Source organism: Cucurbita maxima, unplaced genomic scaffold, assembly GCF_002738345.1.
Source record: "Cucurbita maxima cultivar Rimu unplaced genomic scaffold, Cmax_1.0 Cma_Scf00011, whole genome shotgun sequence".
Taxonomy (NCBI): domain Eukaryota; kingdom Viridiplantae; phylum Streptophyta; class Magnoliopsida; order Cucurbitales; family Cucurbitaceae; genus Cucurbita; species Cucurbita maxima.
In genome coordinates this window covers 3,994,929-4,008,467 of record NW_019272027.1, presented here as the reverse complement: position 1 = coordinate 4,008,467, position 13,539 = coordinate 3,994,929, and the positions used below count along the sequence as shown (strand labels likewise).

Sequence of the window (13,539 nt, the reverse complement as noted above, 5' to 3'; positions counted from 1 at the left end):
GAGCTGACATGTATTTGATTATGATTTTTTTTTTAAAATAAACATTTTGAATTGAGTTTGAAAAATGATTTTAAATAGTTTACAAATTCATTTCATCGATCAAGTTGCTACAATTTAAATGTCGATGTACATACCCAGTACAAAATGGTCGGTTTTTTTGAGACATACACTAGATGTGCATCCTTCCTGATCCTCTTATACTAGGAAAAGATCCTCTCAATGCTCTAACGTCTACACCGGATATGGACCAAACTATCTCACGATATTCTGAACCCAGCTCACGAATTGCTTAAATGAGCGAATAGTCCAACCCTTGGAACATACTACAGTCCCAGGTGGCGAAGAGTCGACATCAAGATGTCAAACCTTCCCGTTGATGTGAGTTCTTGGGGAAGATCAGTTTGTTATCCCTAGAATAACTCTATCCCTTCTACTTGGCACTGTCGGATCGCTAAGGTTGACTTTTGTCCCTGCTCGATGAGTGGGTCTTGTAGTCAAGCTCCCTTATGCCTTTGCACTTGAGGGTCAATCTCTGTCAATTTCGATCTAAAAAAGTTAAATCTTTACCGATAAACATAATTAAATACGAAATTACAAAGACGATTCTCTCAAAAGCTGCTGAGTAGATACAAAATTTAATAATCTCACCCAAAAGGAGAATACAAAGCTCAATTATAAGTACAAGTTTTATTGAAAGAGTGTGATTTCCCAAGCTTTTTGTTACTAAGAGTCACAGGACATGTAATCTTTGTATGGAATGTGGACTTCACCAGCCTCCCAAGAATGTAAGCTCGCGACCTCACGGCCACCGTCAAGTTCAGCAGCACCTCGACCCCATCTTGTCGCTGGTCTCGCCAGTTCCCGATCGCCGAGATCCCGCCGTAGAGCGGGACCTGGTGCCCCGACACAGACGTCGTCACCTTACGAGAGCTTTGCCTCTTTTGGTAGAACTCCTCCATCTGGTGAACAGTTTCCACATTTGGTCCATCAATGGCTCACGCTCGTGACAATAATTGGATTTAGTACACCAAATGTTTGGTCAAATATAAAGTACTAAAGGGTTTTGGCTTTAACACTGTTTTGGTATGTGTATGTATGTGTATGTATATGTATCTATATGTATATGTTCTTGGATGATGAAAGTCCCACATCGGCTAATTTAGGGAATGATCATGGGTTTATAAGTGAGGAATACTAACTCCATTGGTATGAGGCCTTTTGGGAAGCCCAAAGCAAAGTCATGAGAGTTTATGCTCAAAGTGGACAATATCATACCATTGTGGAGAGTCGTGTTCGTCTAACATGGTATCAGAGTCATGCCCTAAACTTAGCCGTGCCAATAGATTGGCAAATCCTCGAATGTCGAACAAAGAACTCCAAAGAAAGAAAAAAGGAGTCAAGCCTCCTCGAAGGAAAGTCCCACATCGGCTAATTTTAGAGAAGCTCGTGAATCGACTTAATTCATAAAATTGGTTCGGTTCAAGTCAAATTAATTCTAGAGGAGGTACTGAATCAACCTGATTCAACTCAATCAGGTAACCTATGAAGTTACAATCTAACTCAACCTAAACCCATGTAAGTGAAAAGACTAAAATGCCCCTACTTTTATCTCCCAACGGCTAAATTACAAAAAAAAGACCATGGGAAAAGAGACTACAAGTGTTCAGAGTTTCAGACACTTGATTGCGAGTTGTAATCGTCACTACTCCCAATGTCTGAAAAGTCTCATCCAAAATAAATTAAAATTAATAATAAATTTTAAATTTTAAATTTTAAAAAATTATATTATTTTTTCCATAATTTCTGATTGCTAAACGACGTGCCCACCATTTTATAATCTTAAATTACGAATAAATTAAATTAAATTAATTAAAGCGTAATTAAAATTGGAATTAAAGGGAGGGTAATTTAGTAAATTACCTGGCCCGAAGCTATTTGAAGCTGGAAATAATGGAGCTGAAAAGGAGTGGAGCTGACGTGGACCCCGAAAAACGTGGCAGGATTTTTGTACGTGATCCTGACCGTTGAATTTAGTGACATCAGATCCGTTGCCACACCTCCCGGATCACTCCCCGCTTGTACGTTAAACTTCTCGAACACCATGCTCTGTAATATGTTCCAAAATTTATCTATCCTTTTTCATATTTTATTAATATTTTTTAAATACTTTTCAGCCTTAAAGTTTATTAAATTAATTTAATTTAATTATGCTCCAATTTTATAATCCTTCATAAACCCTAAATTTATTAAACTCGATCGACATTTAAACACGGACTTACTAAATCTTTAACCTATTCTCTCTATTACTTGATATGTGCTCGATTCTCTGCCCCCACCGATTACTAGGTCAAACCATGGTTAATTTGTAACGACTCATGTTTTAGATTCGGATCAGGATGGTCCCGATATTCTCTTGCAATATGGTCACATTACTTAAATCTTGTTCCTAAGAGTGAAGACTACCTTCATAAACCAACACGAGTCCTACCAACATATACTTATAACTAAAGATTTATTAACTAAACTCGTCCTAACGTCTCCTAAGATCAAAATTATCTTATGGGTCTCTCGTGACTTCAATCTATCTCTCTAAAATTTGACTCGGTTTTCCTTCCTTACGAATTACTAAGTCTAATTCGGTTAATTTGTAACGACTCGTGACTAAAACTGAAGACTATCCCCACAAACCAAAACTGAGTCATTCCAGCATGTTTTGTACCAAATAGAGACTTCTAACTAAAGATTTATTAACTAAACTCGACCAAACTCGTCTAAGATCAAACTTATCTTATGGGTCATCGTGGCTACAACCTATTCTATCTAATATGTGACTCGGTTCTTCGACTACTAAGTCAAACCAGGGTTAATTAGTAAATTATTAAATTAATTATTATTTGAAAATAAAATAAAAATTTAAAAATAATTACCTGAACGAGAATTTGTGGGTGGAAGGACTTGCTGGCGCCCCAGAGGATGAGGGAAAAAACAGTGAAAAGAAGAACAAACAGCACAAACAAAAACAAGTACAATCGGAACTTCCGGTTCCATTTCGAATCCCGATCGCCGTCGTTGTCGCCGTCGTCATCCTCCTCCTCCTCCTCGTCGTAGCCCGGCGGCCGGTGAAGCTTCCTCCACGCGGAGAGATTCCCATTCCGATTCATATTGTTCTTAAGCGACGCTGAGAATCGTGAGGTCGACGACTCACGAGAATGGTGGATTGGCGAGGCGTGGTAAAAAGGGTGCGGCGGCGATCCCATAGGGCTCGAACCGTATGACATTTTCTCGACGTCGTGGTTCGAAGGGCTCTGCACGTAGTACAGCGGCCGGCGCGGCGATCGCGCCGGCGAGGACTGGTCCACGCTGGTGACCTCCGAGTACGATTTGGCGTGCATCGTGCCAGGACGCCGAGAGAAAAATGAAACGAAAGTGTTTGAAACAGGGGAAAACAGGGGTTTTAATAGTGACGGGAAGTTCACGCGCTTGGTAGCGCGTGGGGAAGTAAGGGGTTTGGGATGTTTTTCTATGGGAGTGCAAGAATGTTGAAGAGACGGAAGAGTCGCTTGGTTCTAATGTTCCCCTTTATTAATTAACAATTAAACCTATCCAACTCCCCTTTCTAACCTACATTTGGCTTACCCGACATGGAATTTCGAACACGGATTAAAATATTCATCGATATACTGAAATATTAGATAAACACGACTTTTTTAGCATAAAAATATGTGAGATCTCACGTCGGTTGAAGAGGAAAACAAAATATTTCTTATAAGGGTGTAGAAACGTCTCCCTAGCAGACGTGTTAGAATTGTGGGGCTGACATCGATGTGTAACGGGTCAAAGTGAACAATACTTTCTAGCTGTAGACTTGGGCCACTTTGTCATGGGCATTGTAGCATGTGTGTCGCCCAGGACATAAGGGGAATGATGACTTGACATCATCCTCACCTTCTTCAAGCTTAGTCTGCTTAGAGTTCCGACCTCAATGGTTGGCAACTAAACACGAGGTTGCGCTGTTGTGGGACTTAACCTAACGCCTTATAGCATGAGCTGAAGACAGCCATGCAGCACTAGTGTCTGTGTTCCGGAAGGCACCTCTCTTTCAACAGTCATCGTGATTTTACGTTTGATTTAAAACTTAGGCTTGAAATGTCGCGAATTCTCCTGAAAGAGAGAGGTGCTTTCGATTACATAGACACAAATGATGCATAGTTTTCATGACTTCGTGCTGTAAAGTGTTAGGTTAAGTCTCACACCGAGCATAATTTAAAATTTGGTTATAAATCCTTCTAAAATTAATCAACTACTATAGTTTTTTGTTTCGAATTTGGTTTATGTTTTATTTAATAAATTTTACTTAGATTAACAAGTTTATCAATTTTGTTGACTTTTTATTGTTGTCAATTTCATTGATTGCAACCATTTCTATATTTTTATTTCGTAATTTTTAATAAAAATTGATTTTCTTTTTCAAGACTGCATATTTGGTAAATATTAAAATATCGATATAAAAACATAGTCTAACGTTTTAAACTTAAAATAATACATTAAATTATAAATTTAATCTCTCAAAATTTAATTTCACTCATTTTAAACGTATAATTTTAATTTTAGTCAGTATAAATAATTCATATGTTTTTTATAAAATCTTAAATATTTCTTACAGTAAAAATTATTATTTTTTATAATTTTATTGACCCATAAAGACAATTTCTATTATTTAAAATGGTAATTTACTTAAAATATTGGATGAAATTTATAATTTAATAATAATATTTGTTTTGTCAAAGAAAGTGGGAAATGCTGGAGGCCGTTCGGCCGGCCGGCTGTTTGAGATTTGAGTTAAGGGTTTGTTCGGCCCGCAATTGTAAATGGACGGTCTGACCGTTGACTTATTCAGCCACTGGGCCCACCAATTTATTATAACCCATTTTTATAATAAATTAATAATATATTAATTTTCATCCCACCTCATTTTTCAACATTGAAAGATTCCTTTCCTTTTATTCCATTTTCCTATTTACCCAAAATAAATTAATTAATAAAAATACATATAAATTTTTATTTTATTTTATTTCAACGTATCCTGATTTTAATTTTTTTAAAAAAATGAAAGGATATTAATGAAAATTTTAAAAATAACTTAATTAATGAATTATTATTTAGTTCGGAGTATTTTAGAAGTCAAACATGAAGAAGAATAAAGGTCAACCCATGATTACTCAATGGCCAAAAGAACCAATTTAAAAGATAAGGTAAGCGAATGGTGTTTTTTTTTTTTTTAAATAAATAATTATAAATAATAACCTAAATAAAACAAAAAGGCATTTTCTCATGGGCCGCCATTACTGGACTGGGCCTCAAGATCCGAACTGGGCCCAGGCCCAACAGACTTCTGACCGGTTTCAAACTCCGCAATCAAATCCGAATCCACGTTACCCTCAGGCTCCCACGTGGCATCCTCAATATCCGTCCATTTCACAAGATACTCCATCTTCCCGTCGTCCCCAAGTCTCTTTCCGACCACCGCTTCCGCCACCGCGTACTCCAATCCGGCTTCGAAATCCGCCACCAAATCCTCCGCAATCAGCGCCGCTTTCACCCATTCATTATCTTCGCCGTCCTTCCACTTCACCAAATACTCCAAATTCTCCCCCTTCCCCCTCTTCTCCAGCAACTCCTCCACCTCCGCGAACTCGAAAACCACTCTCTCCAGCGCTCCGATCACTCTCTCCAGCCCCAACCTCCTTGCAAATTGAACCCTCGGCGTCGCTTTCACAATCTCCCTTGCCAGCACTAATGGTGTCCGACCCTTGTCGTCTTGCACCTCCGGATCTGCTCCCAATTCCAGTAATAGCTCCACCGTGCCGGGTTTTACGTAGCCGGCGGCCATATGCAGAGCAGTGAACCCGCCGCTCTTGTCGCGGTGGTCGAGATCCGCACCGGCCTCAGCTAAAATTCTAACGCAAGGCTCCGACCCGAGTCCAGCGACGAAGAGGAGTGCGGTTCTGCCGTCTTCGTCCACAGCGTTGAAATCGCGGCTGTCAGCGGCGTCGATAAGTGACTTGAGGGCGGATTCGTCGGCTTTCTTGGCGGCGGTCCACCAGGGGGTTTCGTACTCAGCGACGACATCTTTAGCGATGAAATCGGAAGGGACCCACGACGGAGAATGCCCATCTTTCCATTTAATTAGATACTCCATTCCGGTAGCGTCGGCCAGGGAGCGGCTGCCGATGATTCCGTCGACCTCGCCGTAGGATTCGTCGTCTTCCGGGAAGTTATCTGGTTGCTGGGTCTGTTGAGTGAGGGGCTCGTTGACAGCGTAGGCGGTGAAAGATTTGAAGGTGCGGCGGAGATGGAGATGGAGAATTGGAGAGGGGAGTTTAGGGAGAGGGGGTTTTGGGGGAAGTTTGAGGCTGGAGAGTGACTGGTTGACGAAGACGGCGTCCATGGCGGGAGAGAAAGCAGTGGCGGAGCTGATGGCGGAATGTGGTTGTGAAGGAAGAGGAAGAGAGGGTTGCAAAGAGGGAACGGTGTCGTTTTGTGGAGGTGGGGACTGGATAACCGAAGATGAGGAATTGTGGATAAGAAATTCCATCCATTCGTGGCTCTCATTTGCTTACAGGATTCTAAATGTTTTTTTTTTTTTTCTTTAATTTTATTTCGAGTATTTTTAAGTTATAATTTTGAGATAAAACTAATAAAAATATTCCTAAATTCTTAAAAATACCATTATTTAAAAAAAATCAAAAATAAAAAATACTTCTAAAAACAAATATGGATAAAAAAAAATTAATAAATTCATGCTATCTTGATCCTAGATCAATTAATGTAAACTTGGACTCGGTGAGCATCGTAAATTGAACTATTCTCGAAACTTTTTGTATCAAGATTTAAAACTATTTCATTCAAAGAAAACAGAATCCATCAAAAGTGGGAAACTTGTATGAAAAATAAGAAAGATTGATAACTATCCCGAATTCACTTGATAATAATTATCACAGATTTGCCCCTAAACGATAACTATCTATCTTAGCTACAACATTAAAGAGATAGAACGAGCATACAACAATCAAACTGCATCATCAGCCAACTATCTACCCTAATAATTATCACAGAAGGCCCTACGTTAAACAATGATCCGGTAAAGTGCACTGAAAAAGAACTTTAGAACGAGAAGCAAGCGCTTTTGATCTTGCCATTTGATTGGCATCAAGCATCCATGAGTGAGTAGAGAAAAACGAACATCTTTATAACCCAGAGGGCATTTGTACGTATCACTGCCAGTTTCACAGTTTTAAAACGCGTCTGTTAAGGAGAGTTTTCCGCACCCGTATAAGGAATGTTTTGTTCGCCTCTCCATCTGATGCAAGATCTCACAATCCACTCCTAGAGGCCAGTGTCCTCGCTGGCACCCCGCCTAGTGTCTAGCTCTAAAACCATTTGTAACAGTCCACGCACACCGCTAGCAGATGTTGTCCATTTTAACCCATTACATATCGTCGCTAGCTTCACGGTTTTAAACTGCGTCTGTTAGGGAGAGGTTTCGACACTTTTATAAGAAATGTTTCGTTCCCTTCTCCAACCGATATAGGATCTCACATAATTAAGCACTTGAGAAGTGAACCTCAGTATGGAAAAAGCACTCTAGCATTAAGGTTCACATCTAGATCATAGTATTTTGATTAGATAGTCGATTATAGACAGACATCAAGAAGTTATATCCTTCTTTATGACTTCCAAAATGCAGCCTCTAAACCAATGTACCATATTTCGGAATCTCCGAGGTAAGATCGAAACGAACTAAACCATTTCTTAAAACCTTATGACTTCCAAAATGCATCCTCTAAACCAATGTACCATATTTCGGAATCTCCGAGGTAAGATCGAAACGAACCAAACCATTTCTTAAAACCTCAAGGATTTACTTAAATGCCTATGCACCAAATGCAACAGAACCAAGGTCATAATATTGATTCTTATTGTACAACATAGGACCCAAAACTATTTATATGCATTTACGAAGACCCATGCCATAGTATGCAACAGAGAGACGAAGACCCATTAGCAATCTAAACATTCCAGGATACAACTGAACTGAAAAGGAATTGGTCAGATTATGAACTATGACAGAAGTTTAGCAAATAGACTTAAAACTCAAGGGATAGTCCGGCCTGCCCCTTGTTGAAGGACATGGATCCAATCACTCTGCTGCAACCTACCACCACAAAATATAAAAGCATGCACGGTTCTAAGGAAGAAGGAAAAACCAGAATAATGTTCTTTAAAAAAGTTGTGCATTAAGCTACCTGATTAAGAGGGTTGTCAGGAGACTTCTTCCATAGCTTCCATATCATGTCCTTGTACTGATTGTGAGTAAGACCAGGTTTCTCTTCCTTCAGCCTGGGGAGCTCAGCTTCTTCAAAAGCCTAATCATCAGAACACCAGGGGCAAAGAAAACTCAGTAAAAGTACATTTTTATTTTATAGGAAACATCAGGGTTTTAATTTTATCCCCTCAAATGGGTTTAATTTAACTGAAGTCGTTTCTTCCTTTCGGTATTTCGTATAATTCCAACAAAACTGTCCAACGATCCACGTTTGTTGCAAAGATCTAACAACTCCCACAAGAACCAAATAATTGAAATTGCAGTAAAAACTTGAAGAGAAAAGTAGAATGCAATATCCTAGGTAACTCGGGGAACTTGGACACCTCCCTCTAGACTCAAATTGTGAGATCCCACATCGGTTGGGGAGGATAACGAAGCATTCTTTATAAGGATGTGGAAACCTCTACCTAGTAAACACGTTTCAAAACCCTCGAGAGAAAGCCCAAAGAGGAGGACAATATCTGCTAGCGGTGAGCTTGAGCTGTTACACAAATAAACAAACCACAGCTTTTCTTCATCCCCTCTATCCAATCTCACCTTACTTATAACCATCTCCCACCTATAAATTCCTAACCTGATGACTAATATGCTCCTAAATATCCCGATGACATTCATTAGTTATTATTGTTAAGGGTTTTTCACTGGCAGTATTGAGTTGGTTGGCAGTAGATTTAGATGAAAAATATCCTGCGTTTCATGTTTCCAAAGCTTGTGGTCTCAATTTTATGAATAATTAACCACTTCACCTCCATCCAAAATAGTTGATCGATAATCTATGAACTTCTCAGGAGGGGGCAATTTTTTTTTAAATGTGAATCAAAGCATTTAGTTGATGATATGAACAGAAAAAGGCAAGTTGTTAAAACAAGAACAAATAATTTAACATGATTCTTTAAAAAAAAAAAATTGGGTATAACAACCCAAGCTCACCGCTAGCAAATATTGTCCTTTTTGGACTTTCTCTTCAAAGGCTTCCCCTCAAGGTTTTAAAACACGTCTACTAGGAAAAGGTTTTCACATTCTTATAAGAAATGTTTCGTTTCCCTCTCCAACCGATGTAGGATCTTACAATCCACCCCTCGGGGCCAGCGTCCTCGCTGGCAACCGCCCGGTGTCTAACTCTGATACCATTTGTAACAGCCCAAGTCCACCGCAAGCAGATATTATCTTCTTTGAGCTTTCCCTTTAAGGACTTCCCCTCAAGGTTTTAAAACTCGTCTACTAGGGAGAGGTTTCCACACCCTTATAAGAATGATTCGTTCCCTTCTCCAACCAACGTAGGATCTTACATTAGGCATGAAATACAAGTGAAAATTCAGTGAAAAGACTGTCTATCCAAAACATAAGTGTAGAAACAGGTTAATTCTACTTGCCACATGATAGGAGCTGAGATAACATCAGAAAGCCCGTCGATTCAAAAACAAAGATGTAGAAATTAATTTTTTTTTTGGTTGGAGACAAAAGCCATTATCATAAAAGCTATGAAGAAAAAACAGCAACTCAGGGAGATCACAAGTAACTATGTTAAAAGATCAGAACCAGACAAGTTACCAACAGGTACCATCACCATAAACATTCTGAAGATGGACAAATATCATATCAGAAATAAAGTGCATTCAAAGATATCATAAATAAAGTGCGTGCAAAGAGGGGTGTAACAGCCCAAACCCACCACTAGTAGATATTGTCCTCTTTGCCTCAAGGTTTTTAAAATGCGTCGGTTAGGGAGAGATTTTCACACCCTTATAAATAATGTTTCGTTGCCCTCCGCAATCAATGTGGGATCTCGCAATCCACCCCCTTCAAGGCCCAGCATCCTCGCTGGCACTCGTTCCCCTCTCCAATTGATATAGGATCTCACAGTTCACCTCCTTCGGAACCCAGCGTCCTTGCTAGCACTTGTTCCTCTCTCCAATCAATGTGGGATCTCACAATCCACCCCCCTTCGGGGGCCAGCGTTTTCACTGACACACTGCTTAATGTCTGGCTCTGATACCATTTGTAATAGCCCAAGCCCGCCACTAGCAGATATTGTCATCTTTGGGTTTTTCCTTTCAGGCTTCCCTTCAAGCTTTTTAAAACACGTCTTCTAGGGAGAGGTTTTCACACCCTTATAAAAAATGTTTCGTTCCCCTCTCCAACCGATGTGGCATCTCACAGCGGGGCATAAAGAGCGCAATCCAAGAGCAAATAAGAGTGAAGGGAAGTCGACAAAAACTAATTCCCTTCACAGAATAAATCCAACTCCTCGCATCACTCACTAGTAGACATATTCTATCCTAAGAGAAGCAGCAACACAAGAAGTCAAGTTACCTGAACTGTTGATTACTTATGTAGTAGTGAGTGACATGATTGATACAATGCTTACTCCTAAAGAAGGTATTTCAAAATTTAGAAGCTGTTCTGTTAGATTTCGATTTCCAATAGATTACAACAATATAACTCGCTAAAAAATTTGCAGCAGGCCTCAAGATAACAGGTGCCCAACATTCATACTACCATAGTTGATCCTAGAATAAGCTTCTATGACCCAGTCTTTCGTTCAATATGTCGTTTGCAGACATCCATTTCTGGTTAAACTTTCCTATTTCATTGTTATGAACACAAGTTCTAACAAATTGGATTAAACAATCAAACCTAACAAACGGCGAGAAGGAACAAAGAGCGAGATAACAAACAATCAAGGTGATATAGACGTTCTGGATTCGTTTCGATATTAAAATTGTAAGAACAAGGGAAACCAGCCGCACCTTAAATGAGGCCTTGAGCCGTCGCTCTGGATGCCTATCCACGGGTAAATTATCCGCAACAGATATCTGAGAAATCGCGTCTTCTACCGTCCTGGCTTCAATAATAGAATCGTCCCGATTAGTATTGCTCACCAGCACCATCCTCTCATACTCCTCCTCCTCCGCCGTCCGGTTCAGCTTTTTCTTAGCCTCCTCGGCCTTCCTCTGAAGCTCCGCTTGCTCCACCTCTTTATTCTTCCTCAATTGAACTTCGGTCACCTTGGGGACCGGAATCGAAACCCTATTCGCCTTCTTGTCAGGCTTCTTCATGGCTTTCTCCAATTCCTTCTCCTCCTGTTCGGCCAAGCGGCGTGCCTCCGCCTTACGAGCAGCGGCCTCAGCACGCTTCTCAGATTCATCCTCTCGCTTCTTGGCGGCACGAGACTTGGGACCCTCAGCTTCACGCCAGTACTGATCCGCCTTCTCCCGAGTCTCCCGCTCCTTGCGCTCGGTCTCAGCGGAGTTCTTACGTGCTCTCGCCGCCTCGGCTTTGCTGTTTACGCCCATCTTCTTCGGCATGGTTGCTTCTTGAGCTCTGATATCGTCTCAGGCGAGGACGACGATGAAGATCGATCGAATTGCAGGAAATCGAGGATTCCGCCGAGTTCTTCAAATAACGCGAACGGAAAACAGCTGCCCAAATCAAACCCCGACCAGTAAATTTCTATAGAAATTATACGATAAAAATTTAATTAGGTTAACATTTAATTTTTTCTTTTCTTATTAAAAAATTAAAATTGTTTTGAAAATTTTGATCAACTCAACTATAAACTTATTTAGGTTTAATTTAATTCAAATAAATAAAAAATATATATAAATTATGTTAGCTTACGGGTTTTTTAGTTTACCAAAGTAGCTTAGATTTAAGCGTTCTAACTAACTATATATATATATATATATATATATATATATATCGGCAGATAGCTTCGAGTGATATTCGCTTTTAGCATATACCTATTCTAATCGAAATTTTTGGAGATGATTCTGTATCTAAAGGTCTTGAATTGTTTGTACTGTAATTAAATTGGTTCTAATTTAATTTATATAATTTCAATGGACTATAATGGTCTCTAATATTAGTTTTTTTATTAAAAAAAAAAAACCTTTATTCTTATAAATTTAAATCGATAAAAATTAATAAGCTTTAATTTTAAGATTTATTAAAAAATATAATAATTAAATTTGAATATTTAAAATTACATGAAAAATTAATCACATAGTATTTTAACCTATGCTTTATTTATTTATTTATATATATAAAAAGGAATCTCCATCTTAATCTTTTTTATATATATATATATAATGAAGCATCACATGTGAGACCAACGAAAGCATCACAAATCTCATCATTGTGGCAAAAGCATTGCAAATCTCATCACTGTGGCAATATACATAAGATAGATTGTTTTCCATTCGCAGTATAGGTTGAATTTCATTTGCATTCATAGTATAGGTTAGTATAGGTTAAATTTCATTTGCAGTTGTAGTCTAGGTTATATTCCGTTCGAATTATTAGTATATGTTGAATTTTTTTAATAAGATAATAAACGACAAATGAATGTTGCATTTATAATAAAAGTTTATTTAAAGAAAATTCCGCATTAATTATAGGGTTCTTGTATTTAAGGTACAGTAAAGACTTTACAAATGTTACTCGATCTTATTAAATTGAATTATATTAATATGTGCATCGATTCAAAACATAATCTTCTTCCTCTTATACTTCGAAAAATAATGTTGGTTAAATTTAAACAAAAATAAAACTATTTTTCTTGTACAATAATTTCGGGGAAACAAGAATTTAAAACTACTAACTCGTTTAAAAAAACAGATACAATTAAAATCTCGAACCATTGGTAGAATATTAGTACCTAATCGCATTACTTAATATGGGATTAGGTTCATAAATCACTTTTAAAAAATAGGATAAAACTATATATTAGAATAATATAAATATTTGGTCATATATGGGAGAAGGTTGATTAAGATTTCATTAGATTCTCCACTTTCCTATGCTCAAGAAAAAGACAAATAAAAAGGAAATCCCTTTAAATTAAATGATTTAATTAAAATTTCTAAAGTAATTTTTATTTTAAAATATTTTAAAAAAAATTTAAAAATTGTTACGTATGAGATCCCATGTGAGTTGGAGAGGAGAACGAAATAAGAGTGTGAAAACATCTCCCTAATAGACGTGTTTTATAGTCGTGAAACTGACGAACAATATTTACTAGCGATGAGTTTGAACTGTTACATATGGAATCAGACCTAGACACTAGGTGGTGTGCCAGTGAGAACGTTGGCCCTAAGAAGGTGGACTATGGAAAGGGGAACGAAGCATTTCTTACAAGGGTATGAAAACCT

The 13,539-nt window shown here is 38.4% G+C and overlaps 3 protein-coding genes across 3 annotated transcripts; all 3 read right to left on the bottom strand.

Annotated features, from left to right (window-relative positions):
• Nucleotides 1-547: 547 nt before the first annotated feature.
• Nucleotides 548-3,437, bottom strand: LOC111486495. Its single transcript, XM_023133673.1, has 3 exons — nt 2,928-3,437; nt 1,921-2,106; nt 548-959 (listed from the first exon to the last, which is right to left on the bottom strand). The coding sequence occupies exons 1-3, from the start codon at nt 3,390-3,392 to the stop codon at nt 669-671; spliced, it is 942 nt and encodes a 313-aa protein (XP_022989441.1). The 5' UTR covers nt 3,393-3,437; the 3' UTR covers nt 548-668.
• Nucleotides 3,438-5,190: 1,753 nt separating this feature from the next.
• On the bottom strand, nt 5,191-6,637 carry LOC111486468 (signal recognition particle 43 kDa protein, chloroplastic). Its single transcript, XM_023133632.1, has one exon. It carries the CDS (start codon nt 6,593-6,595, stop codon nt 5,330-5,332), a length of 1,266 nt encoding a protein of 421 aa, XP_022989400.1. The 5' UTR covers nt 6,596-6,637; the 3' UTR covers nt 5,191-5,329.
• Nucleotides 6,638-7,901: 1,264 nt separating this feature from the next.
• On the bottom strand, nt 7,902-11,833 carry LOC111486511 (coiled-coil domain-containing protein 124-like). The gene is made up of 3 exons (XM_023133693.1): nt 11,137-11,833; nt 8,307-8,426; nt 7,902-8,215 (listed from the first exon to the last, which is right to left on the bottom strand). Exons 1-3 carry the CDS (start codon nt 11,692-11,694, stop codon nt 8,201-8,203), a joined length of 693 nt encoding a protein of 230 aa, XP_022989461.1. The 5' UTR covers nt 11,695-11,833; the 3' UTR covers nt 7,902-8,200.
• Nucleotides 11,834-13,539: the final 1,706 nt, after the last annotated feature.